General features: G+C 34.4%; 1 protein-coding gene across 2 annotated transcripts; it reads right to left on the bottom strand.

Annotated features, from left to right (window-relative positions):
• Positions 1–1,339: 1,339 nt before the first annotated feature.
• On the bottom strand, positions 1,340–15,212 carry LOC106708455 (centrosomal protein of 164 kDa). Of its 2 annotated transcripts, XM_045680860.1 has the most exons (21): positions 15,014–15,212; positions 14,623–14,734; positions 13,779–13,926; positions 12,844–13,288; positions 12,416–12,626; positions 11,875–12,209; positions 11,117–11,297; positions 10,055–10,991; positions 9,447–9,624; positions 8,572–8,729; positions 7,619–7,798; positions 7,054–7,154; positions 6,432–6,594; positions 6,100–6,214; positions 5,484–5,555; positions 5,162–5,231; positions 4,760–4,893; positions 4,162–4,319; positions 2,521–2,692; positions 2,192–2,256; positions 1,340–1,556 (listed from the first exon to the last, which is right to left on the bottom strand). In XM_045680860.1, exons 1-21 carry the CDS (start codon positions 15,078–15,080, stop codon positions 1,473–1,475), a joined length of 4,086 nt encoding a protein of 1,361 aa, XP_045536816.1. In that variant the 5' UTR covers positions 15,081–15,212; the 3' UTR covers positions 1,340–1,472. The 2 variants fall into 2 exon arrangements, with proteins under 2 accessions (XP_045536816.1, XP_045536817.1); XM_045680861.1 differs by lacking the exons at positions 1,340–1,556; positions 2,192–2,256; positions 2,521–2,692; positions 4,162–4,319 and having other exon boundaries at positions 4,818–4,893; positions 6,095–6,214.
• Positions 15,213–15,402: the final 190 nt, after the last annotated feature.

Below are 15,402 nucleotides of genomic sequence, written 5' to 3' on the forward strand. Positions count from 1 at the left end.
TTATAATAGACTAGTTTAAAACTGTCTAGAAATTCCAATACAAAATACTATGTAATAGAAAAAACATAAAACAACCTATTACATATCTTATATAATAAATTGTGCGAATAAAAGACACCAAGATTATCGATTTTTTTTTCTAGAATAAATATCGATTTTCACAGATAAAAAAATCGATTTTAAACAACCATGTTCACATACCATAAATTGAAGCAATTAATAAACCATAGAATGGATGATATGTTAATTGATATCGATTAAACGAAAAAAAAAAAAACATTTAATGGAATGTACGTTACGTAAATTATTTTTTTCTGTACTACCTACATTTAGAGAAGTTTTACGCATCTCCAACTTTGACTATAAAATTGCGCAATTAAATTAATTACGCGAACTAGATGTTGAGATATAATTGTTTAACAGCAGTCTTTATTAATAATTCTAGAAACACCAAACTTAAGTTATGAATCTACTAGCTGTCGTCCATGACTCCGTCCGTGCGGAATTTAAAAAAAAAACTTGAAGAACAATCTATTTGTTCTTCCAGACTATAATCTACCTATATGCGTAATTTCATCAAGATCCGCTGAGCCGTTATGGAGATAACTTCAAACAAACATCCATCCATCCAACTAAACATTCGCATTTATAATATTAGTAAGATAATTACAACCATAATTTATAAGAGTTAACGACATCTAACATTTCACAATGTGCACAAATATATGAATAAAACTATACTTATATAAAAATTATTTAAATATAAAATGAGATTATATTAGAAAGAAGAGCACCATATATCTATTATAGTCAGAAATGTTCATTATCTTCAGACATTGTGGGTAGCAAAATTATTTGACAAAAGATATTTTTGGATAATTTTCTAAAGTATTTTTCACAGCAATAACACAAAATAGTAAATTATTATTTATAATAAAAAAGACGGAATTATCCCACCGATGGTCCTTCAAGTCGGATCATATTTTTTAACAACATACCCACAATTATTAGAACAAAGTGTTTTTTAATGAACCATAATTAATGAAATCCTCGAATTAAACACTCGCCCTGAAGATGGACCCCCGACGGGTCCGAAACTAGTCGGTGCCGCCACCGGACGATCAAAACGTGAGTTAAGCCGTTTCTTAATTAATTATTCATAATTAATGATATAAGATAAATAATTTGAAATACATCATTTTCAATATTATCTTGCATGTGATGAAATAACAGAATAATAAAGTAATTTCTTATAAAGAAAAACTTTTAAACTTTCAATAAATAACTTAATAACAAAAGTTAATTTATCATTTTCTATTGTTAGAGTGTAATTCGGTTTCATTTGGCATAATTTCTCGGGATAAATAAACATTGTAACGTAAGTAAATATAATTCTATGGAATATTAGACTTCTAGATAGACATTTGGAAATTATAGACTAGATTATAAGACAAGAATCAGTCGGAAACGTTTCATGGGGCCGTTTGAAGCCAAGCCCGGAGCCCTTTAGCCCTTTCAGTCACTCCATCGGATGTTTCATTTAACATTGGATCAGGCTGTGAAATTACACTTCAAATAAATCTACATATCGACGCTTGAAAGCGTAAAAGCTGTAACCCCGAAAGTATGAACTTTACAGGAGAGCCAAAAAATGATAACTCGTGAGCTGATACGCCTACAAGCATGCGGTATTTAGCAATGTTGTGTAGTTTGTGCTAACCTATAATAAAATCATTATCGTTTGAAAAACATATTCGCGATTTCAAGGGTTACAGCGTTTATGCTTTCCAGCGTCGATTTAATTATAATTTATGCAAAGAGAAACCTTAAATAATAATGATCAAAGCTCATTATACGTCCTCACTGAAGGGTTCGTAACCTCCCCCAAGTTAGGGGTAACTAGGCCATATTCAATCACGCTGGCCCAGTGGGAGTTGGTTGACTTCATACATATCTTTGATATTTTTCTTCTCAGATATGTGCAGCATCACGATATTTCCTTCACCATAAGAACGTCGGATAAATGTAGGTACATAAGTAAATCGAAAATCGAAAAACGCATTGGTGCATGGTGGGATTCGAACCCAGGACCTGCAGATCGTAAGTCAAGTGCTTAACCTCTGAACCACCTACGCTCGTAACCTTTACTTCTAGGAAATATAGTTTATTGTATAAAAAAGTTATAACTTACTGCGGATAAAGTCATCCTAGTCTGCGATGTAGTTGCTACATTGTAGGAACTAGTTTCAGGTGAAGCTAAAACAAGGAAAATAAATGATTATAGGCTAAAAAAAAATATCACAAAATACAATAGAATCTCGATATCTCGACTTAGTGAGGAAATTTTTAGTAAAATGTAATTTTATTAACTTCAAATTCCTGCGGAAGTAAATGGAAAATATAAATTTTCTTAGATTTACTGTACATTTCAACTAAACAAGGTTCCCAGTTATTCCACTGTATGTATAAAGATATCAATTTTGAATAACAAAGTTATCTAGAGGAATAAGTTAGACTTACTGTTGTTTGGTCTTCGGGCGTCCAGAGCTCGCCAGATATCGCGCACGTCTGCGTGTAGTGCACGGAGCGACCTCAGCACTGCACCACTCGTCTCCAACCCCTCAACCCCCTCACCACCGTCACCACCATCACCACCCTCGCTACCTGAAGATGCTTCACTTGTCGTAGTCTCCTATATCACCATACAAACAATCATCATACATTCTAAGAAATCAGACAGAATTTGTATCCGTTCACATAGACCAGTACGGGTAGCACTGACATTTTATCGCTAGTAAAATTGAACTTTATACAATTGAAATAAGGTTTAATTTTACTTTGCACGTCTTAACAAGAACAAGCAAAAACACAAGAAAATTAAACCTTATTTCAATTGTATAAGGCGCAATTTTATTTGCGATACTACTCTCCTTTCCGCACAGGTCTGAGTGAACGGACCGAACATATAAACAACACTAATTTTACATTAGAAAAATAAAGATCACCACTAAGTCCAAAGTTCTAGAACGAAATTAAAAGATAAACCCAAAAGACCAAATTGAACACTAAATTAGTAAAGAAATCCAAAACATCAAAACGCAAAAAAAAAAAATGAACGAACGAACCGAAGTATTTCTTACTGTCAAGTAACTAAACCAACAATTTAACCGCATTCGAACAACAAAATATGATGAAAATAACCAAAAGCCAAAAAATCAAAACGACCAGAAATTAAACATCCAAGAACGAAGCGAAAAAACACAACTAAAGTCGAGTTCAAATGAAAAAAAAAAAAAACATTTAAAATGTCATTCCCAGACATGTTAATTCCATTGAATTGTACTACAGTTGTAACTGTATGGACCTGTATAAGGGGTGGGTGTGTATGTGGGGGGAGGTCCTGGGCGAGACGACGCAGCGCACGCTCAATGTGACGGAGACGTATCTCCTTCTCGCCGAGCAGCGCACGCGCGCGGTGCAGCGCCACCTCCAGCTCCGTGGTCTCGCGGTCCTCCTGTACCACATCTCTATTTAACCGCACTTTAACCTTTATAACGATGTCTATTTTTTCGAGCATGAGTATGGAGCATGAGTGTGGAGTATACGGTATGAGTATGAAATATGGGTATGAGTATAGAGCATGAATTCACTTTTACTTCGGTATAGATATCGATTAATTTCAGAACCATAAGAGGATCTTCAGTAGGAGTATATCAACGGGTTATATTCGCAGTCGCATCTCTCATCGAAGTATTAATTAATTTGGTATAATGTCTCATGAAATTTTTTATAACCATGGAGTAAGTAATATGGCTATGGAGTTATGTGGCATGAGTATGGAGTATATGGCATGAGTATGGAGTATATGGCATGAGTATGTAGTATGTGGCATGAGTATGGAGTATGTGGCATGAGTATGGAGTATATGGCATGAGTATGGAGTATATGGCATGAGTATGGAGTATATGGCATGAGTATGGAGTATATGGCATGAGTATGGAGTTGTTTGGCATGAGTATGGAGTGTGTGGCATGAATATGGAGTTATGTTACATGAGTATGTAGTATGTGGCATGAGTATGTAGTATGTGGCATGAGTATGGAGTATGTGGCATGAGTATGGAGTATGTGGCATGAGTATGTATTAAGGCAGTATACAGACCGAGGTGGCGCGGTGCGGGGAGAGGTTGGCGCGCGAGTCCCGCAGCGCTGCACGACGTCGCTTGAGCACGGCGCGAGCACGTCGCATGCCCTCGCGCTCCACCAGCGCGCGGTGACGTACGAACTCCAGTTCGGGAGTGTTCGCCGTCGTCACTGCACCTTCAGATATAAGTGTATTTAAAAATATTATAGTCTAATAAATATATTAGTACTTAATATTAGTTTAGGATAATATCTCACGAATGTTTGAATAATTTAATACTATATAGGGTGTGTTTTTTATTAAAGAGAGCCTGAGTAATGTCGATAACATGTTTTTTTTCAAGTACTAGCTGTCAAGCAAAAACTTAATAGCCTGTGTGTAATTTCTACAAGATCCGTTGAATTGTTCTGGTGATACATTTTAACAAACATTCATCCATTCATACATTTAAATTTTCGCAATTATATTAGTAATTAAAGATTTAATGGTAATAATACCCACAGTAGAAAATTTTAAAATCAAAACATTATGGAATGTACATATTAAATGCATATTTATTTTTAAATCATTGCAAATTGAATATTAATATCTTATAATATAGTTTACATTAGTATACCTAGTTCAGAGAAGGGATATCGCAGACTGTAAGCAGGTTGACAAGCTAAGTCCGGGAACTGATCTTCTAAGTCGTCCAACTTGCGGAGCTGCTGACGAAGAGATTCCAGCGGACTGGACCAACCTTCGCCACGTCTATACACAATCTAGTGTTATTTTCTTAAAATATAAACTTCAAAAGTTATTCTATAATACCATTAGATGTAGTCTCATATACTAAAAAAAAAAAAAAACTATAGAAATATTTCTTATTATTTCTTAACCGCTAAATAGCGTTATTAAGAAATTACAAAAAAAATCCACCATTTTTTAATTCCAGATTTTTTTTTTCGTCATCTGTAAAGTTGATAAAAATGACTTATACAGTGTTTGTTAAAGAAGGATATTTCATCTAAATACATACTTGGGTGAGTAATTGAGTCTAGATGTGGAGGCAGACTTTAATCTTGTGAAGCATCGCCGACGACCGTGACCTAAACATTTATATTATATATATTATATTTATATCTAACTAGCTATCGCCTGCGACTCCATCCACGCGTAATTAACAAAAAAAACATTATAAGTGGCTTATATATTCTTCCAGACTATGTTCTAAATCTATACCAAATTTCATCGAGATCCGTTGAGCTGTTCTTGAGATACATTCAAACAAACATCCATCCATCCAAACATTCGCATTTATAATATTAGTAAGATTAAAATAGACACAAAAAAAGATGTACCATTAATAGTTTCTTTGGGTTTTTCGTCTGCTGTGGTCGCGTCTGAGGAGTCTTGATAGTCGGTGGTAGCTCCTGGAAAATATTCTATCGTAATAACTATTTCCCATTTATATTATAACTAGCTTTTACCCGCGACTTCGTCTGCGAAGAAATTAAAAAAAATATAGCATCCTATATGTTCTACATATATGTCAAATTTCCTCAAGATCCATTGAGCCGTTCCGGAGATATCTTCAACCAAAAATCCATCCATTTTTCCATCCATCCATCCATCTAAACCTGGGATTCCCAAACTATTTTGGTCAAGTGACCCCCTTCTCCAAAATGAACTGTTACCTCAGACCCCCCATGGCCAAATTACCTTCTTTTAAGATCTATTATTATTATTATTATTATTCATTCTGACTTAGGTCAATAGAAAAAGACAGAGTGAGAATTAGCAATGCTTTAAGTTCGATATCGACGACTTTGGGAATCCCTGATCTAAACATTCACATTTATAATAGTAAGATTAAAATTATTTGTTTACTACAAATGACCATAGGTGGCGTTAGTAAAAATTTCAATAAGAAATGATCAGTATAGTTGTATGAATATGTATGAAGTCTTACATTACCGGTATCTCTGTCGCGGTCGCGGTCCGACTTCGGCGGCTCGCGGAAGGCGACTGCGGTACGTCGGCGCGGAGCCTTCGCCCCCGACGTTAACGACGACTCCGCTGATGGTAAAATCTATAAACAAAAAAAACTTTTTTTTTTAGAACCAAGGACCTCTACATACTTTGGAATCGTAATCTTCTAGTCCTTATGCTAAATTACAATTGTGAGTTCCTTATTTTTTCATATTATTTTAATAGAATGAGAGGGATGTTTTAATACAAGTATTTCACCAATGAAAACCCAAAGTTGTAAAGGTATTGTAGCAGTTATCTTTATAATTTTTACTCACGTTAGTCTTCAGTTTCCAGTCGTTGTTATTATCAGATCTGTGTGCGTTACTCTCAGAGGCGGATGTTTCGTTGTCGTTGTTTCTAACAGTATTATTGTTACGTCTCACTCGTGGTTCTGTCTCGATCACTACGCTTATACTCTTCTCGTTAGCTTCTTTACATCTGGATTGAAGAATAATTTCATTCAGTCATTCGTTTCGTTCGTTCATTCATAACGAATCTAAATGTATTAACATCTTACTTATAAATGCGAATGTTTAGATCAGGGATCCCCAAACTATTTTGGACAAAGGACCCCCTTTTCCAAAATAAACCGTTACCTTAGATCCCCGATTGCCAAATTACCTAATTATAAAATCAATTATTATTATTATTCATTCTGACTTAGGTCAATAGAAGAAGACAGAGTGAGAATTAGCAATGCTTTAAGTTCGATATAGACCCCAAGAGGTCGATATCCCCTTTGGGAATCCCTGGTTTAGATGGATGGATGTATGTTTGAAGGTATCTCTAGAACGGATCTTGATGAAATTTGGCACACATATAGACTAATTCAGTTTTTTTTTTATTTACACAAATGAAGTCGCGGGTAACAGCTAGTTACAATAAGATATGTCTTACTTTTCATGAGACTGTGTGGCTTTGTGTGAATTAGATTTCTCAGTTTCGGAGCCGGTTGTCATGCTCATCTCGCGACGTTTGTTGCGACGCTCTATTGACATCTAATAATAGAAAATTCAATCATATCTGTATTTAGTCAAAAATTTATGGAGTTAAAGAGCAAAAAAGATATCTGATCCGGTGGGCATTAGACAAATTATATTATAACAGCTTAATAGCGTCCTTCTGTCAATTTATGATATGATATTGTAGCTGTCATGTCGTATTATTTATTTTATTCAATGCCAACGTAGGTTTAACACATAGACTATATTAAAATAAGGATATTTGTCCCGATGAGAGATCAGAAAATAAATAAAAACATAAAAAAGCATATAAAATGACATAAAAACTACAGTGCAAATATCTCGTGATACTTTTTTAACATCAACAGTGACAAGGGACAGTGATCTATCATCAGTCTTACGCTGATCAGTCTAACTTCATCAATCTATACTAAAGATATCTCAAAAAAATTGAATTTCAATACGAAATAGGATAACAAAAAAAAATAAAAAAAAGTAACCTTGACATCGTGCTTGAGACGTGCATACTTCTCCTTGAGACAGCGGTACTTGTCAGCGAGCGCGCGGTCGCGGTCGTGCGGAGACGCGCGCGCGCTGCGTGCGGCGGCCGCGCGCTCTCCCGCCAGCCGCGCGCGCACCTCCTCCACGTGACACGCGTGCTGACCGCGCAACCTCTCCACCTACATCTCACTTTGTTACACCCACAATATGGCAGAGGTCGAGTGCTCTAGACCTTCAGGGGGCTATTACACCAAAATAAGGGGTTGATCTTAAACCAGGGGGTCTAAGATAAAACAGTTCTTAATAACTAATATAGAATCGGCTAAAACACTCACATTTGTCCGGTGTCGGCACCGACTAGTTTCAGTTGATGAGCGACGGGCAGCGTACGCGAAATAATACCAGTCCCAGTCACCCTTAAGGACCCCCGATGGGCTCGAAACTAGTTGGTGCCGACACCGGATATATGTACGTGAGTGTTTTAGCCGTTTTCTATAGTAGTTAATGATAATGTTCAAAAGTTTGAATAATTTAACAGTTCTTAATACGCAATACGTAATAAATAAAATAAAGCATTTCATAGAGAGAATAAATGTATGTAATGTATTATGGAACAATTGAATTAACATGTAGGCACATATATAATTAACTAGTTTTGAAATAATCACAGGCACCCTCCGCCCACGCCTCCCTTTCCCCTCCATACCTGTGCGACCAAAGCGCAAAGGGAAAGGGAGGCGTGGGCGGAAGGTGCCGGATTATTGGACGTGCCGATCTATCGAAGTGCCGGATTAGTGAGATTATACTGTAACATTTAAGGGGTTGATGATCAAAAGTTTGGCAATCCCTACACTGTATTCTCAAGGTCAAAACTTAATATGTATAGTTTCTGTGTCTGATTAAGTTTACTAGCGTAAAAAAAACTCAAATAAATATACACAAAATATAATACCTCAGCTCTATAATCGTGTCTTAGTTCAGTAATCCTCGTGGTGTGTTCTTCTCTCAGAGTCTCTATGGTAGCTCTGTTCTCTTCTATCATTCGAGTTCTCTCTCTGTTCAGACTCATCTGTAATTGCTCTCTCAATTCACAAAGAGCTCGTTCATTCTCTGTTAAAAAATAAAACAATCGTAACTAAAAACATTACATGTTGTCTATGGAAATAGAGTAAATTTAATCTTACTAATGTTATAAACTAGCTTTTACCCGCGACTTTATCCGCGCGAAATAAAAAAAAATGCACACAAGATAAAAAAAAGTTCCTATGTCCGTCTCCTAGTTCTAAGCTAACTCCCCATCAATTTTCAGCTAAACCAGTACAACCGATCTTGAGTTATAAATAGTGTAACTAACACGACTTTCTTTTATATATATGCGAATGTTTAGATGGATGTTTATTTGAAGTTATCTCCGGAATGGTATAACAGATCTTAATGAAATAGATGTAGAACATAGTCTGGAAGAACATATAGGCTACTAATAAAGTTTTTTTTTTTAATTTCGCGCGGACGAATTCGCGGGCGACAGCTAGTAACATACTCAATGTATGTCACAAGTCAAATTATAGTGGCCTTGATTTATATATATTTAAAATTGGCTTCCCATAATTTCTAACAGGACTTAACGCAATTGCATCATTCTTCTCATCAGGCCAGATAAATTTATCAGACTATAAGTATGAAAGTTTCACATTATCTTTGGAAAAAATCAGACGCAAATGAATAAATCATATAGGTACCAAACATAATAGGACCTAGAATAATATAGAATTGTTCTACAAAGTTCTAATTAGTAGGTCTTATTTTAAAGTTTTTTAAGTAGCTTACCAATTTCCAAACTCTCAGTTTCATCAGCCAACTTAATTCTATAATCTTCTCGCAGTCGCGCCATGTTCTCTGCGTGTTGTCTCTCCGCAGACTCCACTTGGTCCTGATGACGTTTTTCCAGCTCTTTCAATGCGTCTTGCAACATTTGTTCGTGATTACGCTCAGCTGTAGATAAAGCCTGAAAATATATCTTAATTACTGAATAAATAGACTATTTAAATTAAAGATACTAAAGTTATTACTAAAAAAATATTGTTTTCTTATAAGTTATGTATAAAATTATGTACTATCAGGGAAACAGATGGTGTTCCACTTGTACACCAAACCACTTAGACACTTATATTAGATGTGTCTGTACGCAAAAAGTTCGGTCAGTGGTACATGTCTAATCGCTTTTTACTATTATGTCGTCGTTTGCAAAACTCACTGCTACCTAAATAGTTATTTTGTAAGAAAGGACAGATAAAAAGAATGTTTCTGGTAGTAGAACACTGCGAGATTCCCTGACAGTACAATAACAGTTGCGAGTAAAAAAAATGAACAAAACAGAATAAAAATAAAATTAAAGACAGTAACTAAACTTTTTTAATATTTAAGAATGATCTTACCTCTTCCATGTCTCTTTTATGTCGATCTGCTTGTTCATTAAGTCTTATTCTCTTTTCAGTTAAAAACTTCTGTTCCGCTTCTTTTATCTCCTCCTGTACCTCTGCTCTCATTTTCTTCTCTTTAGCGGACCACTCCATTCTTATCAACTCTAATTCTTTTTGCAATGACAGTTCCAATCTCCTTTTTTCGTCATTTTTATTTCTTTCAATAAAATCTCTTGTACCCATATCAGGTACTAAGGGAGATTTGATTGGTTTTGGAAAATTTTCTTCTTGCGTTTCAAATTGGTATACTACGACTACATTATCTGAACTACTTTTGCCTTGTGATATAATAACTCCATCTAATCTAGGACTTGTTTTACCAAGACTAACTGAATCTGAAGATTTATTCTGTGGCGTATTTAATTTTAACGGTTTAAAGGTAGATAGGGTTGAAAAAGTTTTGCCAAAGTCCAACCTAGGCGATCTATCGGAACCCAAACTAGGTGTAGGAGACAATTTGATTTGAGTTTTTATATCTTTTGGTATATCAATGCTATTAGATCTAGGTGTTGTTTTAACATCGTCATCTCTATTAGATGATTTTCTAGAATCCTCAGAATCGGAATGTGTGAATTTAGATTGTTTAGACAGGAGATCTAATTTAGGAACTTTTATTTGTGGTATAGGCATGTCTGAAATTCTCTGAGGTCTATTCTCTGACGTCTTGGAATGATTGTGTACTGACTCATCACTTTCTTTAGAACTTTTTTCAATGTCTAAACTTTTATCGGATTTATCTTTCTTCTGACTTTCGTGGCTTTCGTTCGATTCATCGAGATCATTAAGATCGATATTCGCGAATTCTCTATCAGGAGAATCGATTGACGTTTCCGAATCTATACTTTCCATTAAATTTATTGATATTTTATTTTTTTGTGGTATCATAGGTGATCTGTGGAGACATTTAAACATAATAAAACACACATAAAAGAGTACAAAAATATTGCTATCTTGGCTAAAAAAGGTACAATATCAAATAGTAATAATTTATAGCTTATTTTGTAACAGTCATCTTACCTAGGTCTACCCTCCTTATCAGAGCCAGGTTCTTCAATGTTCACTGGAGAGTCCCCGTCACCTCGACGGACTAGATCTGATATCTTCTGGAAGTTCTTTTGAAATAAATCAGGTTTTATATAGTCGGAAGGTGACGGCTTCAAAATACGTCTTCTCGGTGATTTGTCACGAGTATCACCATCTGTTATAACAAATAGGTTCAGTTTTTGACTATGGGACTCTGCCGAATTATAACTTTAGTCTATTTTTAAAGAAAAAAAAAAAACTAAATTTGTGGTTTTAGTGACTTTTCAAACACTAAAATACGTTTATTTAAAATTTCTTCTATATTAGTTCATGCGTTCTAGAAATACTTGATAGAAAATATCCGTACATCCATCCAAACTTTCGCATTTAAAATATTAGTAAAAAAGTGAGATATGTTACAAACTTACTAATACTAGCTTTTACCCGCGACTCCGTCCGCGCGGAATAAAAAATAGAAAACGGGGTAAAAATTATCCTATGTCCGTTTCCTGGTTCTAAGCTACCTGCCCACCAATTTTCAGTCAAATCGATTCAGCCGTTCTTGAGTTATAAATGGTGTAACTAACACGACTTTCTTTTATATATATAGATAGATAGATGAATGTTTAGATGGATGGATAGATGTTTGTTAGAAAGTACCTTCAGAATGGCATAGGCTACTTATTATTTTTTAAATTCCCTTATAAATTAGTTTTCGTCGCGATAAAACAACTAGAATAATTTAAACTTACCAAAAGAATCTTTCTCGGAGCTACTCTTGGGTTCTCTCGGACTTTCTGCTATGTGTGGCCGAGGTGGCAATGGAGGTCTAGCTACTAGCGGCGATAGGTGAACGTTATTCAACATTATTGGCACTGGGGATGGACTTGGTGATAAGGGAAGAGGGGAGGAGGGTACGGTAGGGGAAGGGACAACAGGTGATGATGGGATGATAGGTGATGAAACAAGAGTTGACTGTATGGATACAGGAGGAGCACTTAATATTGAACTCTGTCCTTCATTTTGATCTGATGAACTATTTGATCCCGGACTAACAGTAGGTTCTGGAACGTTTTCTAATTTAAATCTGAAAATAATTAGTCAAAATTAAATTAAGAGTCATTTTGCACATGTTTTTTTTCTGTTAGTTGTTGAATTTACCACAATTACATACTGTCACCTTTTTTCATCTCATCTATTTAATTTTATTAAGTAAATTAAGAGAACAGTATTTTTTGACATAGTTTTTTTTTGCGGTGAAAACTCAAGGTTAGAATATCTCTAAACACTTACCTGACACTTTTCTTATCTTCATCAAAGCTATAAGTCTGCTTTGGTCTTCCCAAAATCGCACTCTCATGTTTTCTTTGGAAGGAATCCGATTTTTCTCTAAGTATCCCTTTTGGTGGATCACTTTTAGTTACAGAATCACCCGGAAGGGACTTCTCTGTATCTGGACTTGGTAAATCTGATTTACAAAGCCTCATAAACATATTACCTTTACCTTAAAAAAAAAAAACACACAGACATTAAAAGTACGTATGGAAACAAAAACTATTTAAGAGCCAAAAAATTTTGCTTTTAGTCAGTTGAATAAGTTATTGAACTACAAAAAATCCAGTAAAGTAGTGGATCACATGAAAAGTAGCAATAACAAATTAATTAATATTAATTAAAATTTAATTTTGATTAATTAATATTAATCTTTTGTGAATCAGTACCTGAAAATGGCAATCCTTTGTCTATTTTTGCAGTTGATAAGAGAGGGCTAAAGTTTTCTTCTTCTGGACTGCTTAGTATGTGCATCTTTAAATCAATGATCTCAGATTGCTGCTTGAATAGCATTTTTGGCCTTTCAAAAGTTGGTCGACTAAACAAATCTCTATCTGAAGTATTCCTTACTAAGGCTGGTTTAGGGGAAATCGGACCATCAACACTTCGTCTTAAGGGTGATATTCTCAAATCACTCAGTTTTTTATCAAGCCTCGATAGAGGGGCAAGGGGTGGTCGTCCGAGAGGTGTTAAGCGACGTTGAGCAGCGTTCACAGCATCTTTGACATCAGACGGATGATTTTCGCTGTCTGTTGATAAGTCGTCATCATCACTTTCAACTTTCGTTTCAACACGTTCTAAATTTTTTGTATTGTCCTCCGAAGTTGGTAGTTCCTAATATCAAAATTAAATATCATTTGTACCATTAATTTTAGTAACCACAAGTGCTATTTAGACTTTAATTTCCCACTCTTACAGATTTACTTGAGCATTTTTGTTCCATACTATACTTACTCTTTACCATTTAGTTAAGTTCATGCCACTTGTATTTTGTACATCTATATATATAAAAGAAAGTTGTGTTAGTTACACTATTTATAACTCAAGAACGGCTGAATCGATTTGACTGAAAATTGGTGGGCAGGTAGCTTAGAACCAGGAAACGAACATAGGATAATTTTTACCTCGTTTTCTATTTTTTATTCCGCGCGGACGGAGTCGCGGGTAAAAGCTAGTTAATCTATAAAAATTACAAGTGACACAAAAATGTATTATTTGAAATAAATTAAATCATAAATTCAAACCAAATTTTAAATTATTTGCGTACTCTGAATGTTTCGTACAAAATCATATTGGAATTTAATCTGATAATAATTGAACAAACCTGTACGGAAGCACAAGTATCATCATGTATTGAGGCATCTCTTGCCTTCTTCACAAGCTCCTTATAGACTTTATCTAGAGGATGTTCCCATTGTGTCCTTTTTGTGTCCTCATTATAATAGTAATGAGTTTGGAGCTTCTCATCAAAACTGTACAATAGAAAAGTTGATAAACAGAATTTCAATGACTATTAACATTTCTAAATTAAATTAAAAATAGTGTTATTTATAAGTTGGCAGTATTTTTATTTTTTTAATGCTTCATAACCCTGAACATTTACTTACAATATTTACACTTGTACAAAGTGGAACAATAACTATTATAAAAATAAATATACAATGTAATTATTTTTAAATAGAAAGGTTTGTGGTTTTACTGAAATAGAGAAGTTTAAGCTCAATGGAAATAGTTTTACAAACAATATATTTAATCTTGTTCTCTAGCTTAGAAATATAAACATTATTACTTTATATTATCAAAAAAACATAAGTTGTGAAAAGCACTGCGGGAGTTTTAAATTATAAATAAACTAGCGACCCGCCCCGGCTTCGCACGGGTGCAATGCAAAATATACCTACTACAGAATGTCCTTATACACAACGTTCACAGCGTTCACATTAGAAACCTTTAAATTTATCAGTGTTTCTCTACTATATTATGCATTTATTATACATACAAACCTTCCTTAAGAATCACTCTATCTATTAAAAAAAACCGCGTCAAAATCCGTTGCGTAGTTTTAAAGATCTAAGCATACATACGGACATACAGCGAAAGCGACTTTGTTTTATACTATGTATTGATATTGATAGTTTTCAAATACAAAAGGAGAAAACTTCACTAACTATGCCTTCCAGGGAGGTGGCAGAGCTTGCATAAGACCTTCCCGGGCCAAAGGCAAGAGATGGCTCTCACTTTCTGGATCAATACCCAATTGTTGAGCATATTCTGATATTTCTGAAATAAAATATTACAATTTAATTAATATAAATATTATAAATAAAATAATACGTAAAAAGCTTGTCTTTTTCCATCTAAAATACATTTCCGAATAAATCTTTCTCGGACACAGTTTTCTAGGATATAAAATATTCTTTGGAATTAGAAAGAAATCTAGACATTCCCGACCCGTAAAAGTAACAAAAAATACAAAATCACACAGATCTCTCAAGTATTAAGTATAATATAAGGTGCAATCATAGTAAAATAAAATATAAAAAAATAAACAATACAAACCATCGGCCGACGGTTGACTATTTTCATCGAATATTTCGCGACACACTATAGCAGACGGTGACGACATTTTAAACCATATTTTATTTCACTGCTCACATAAAGCTTTTTCGAAAATATTAAAGAAATTTTCGTTTAACAAAACTGAATTTCCCATAATTTAAATAATTACAACATTGATCACGAAATCCGGGCCCGATGAAAATTTTGACATTACTCTTTAATCTTTGATTGAAATTAAAAAGGTCCGCTTTTATTGAAATTTGAAACATAATGAATGTCTATGCAATTCAAATTCCTTTATTTTATTAATTCTTTTATCGAATGTTTCCAATCTTAACGAATACTATTAATAAGATTTAGAATCTATCAAGAAAATATTATTTTTACTT

The sequence above is a fragment of the Papilio machaon genome, chromosome 14 (genome assembly GCF_912999745.1).
Source record: "Papilio machaon chromosome 14, ilPapMach1.1, whole genome shotgun sequence".
NCBI lineage: Eukaryota > Metazoa > Arthropoda > Insecta > Lepidoptera > Papilionidae > Papilio > Papilio machaon.

Coding starts and splice junctions, on each gene's coding strand:
- LOC106708455 (XM_045680860.1), bottom strand. CDS start 15,080: ATGTCGTCACCGTCTGCTATAGTGTGTCGCGAAATATTCGATGAAAAT. Junction 14,735..15,013: donor TAGTCAACCGTCGGCCGATG/GTTTGTATTGTT, acceptor ATTTTATTTCAG/AAATATCAGAATATGCTCAA. Junction 1,557..2,191: donor CTAGGATGACTTTATCCGCA/GTAAGTTATAAC, acceptor GTAATTTCACAG/CCTGATCCAATGTTAAATGA.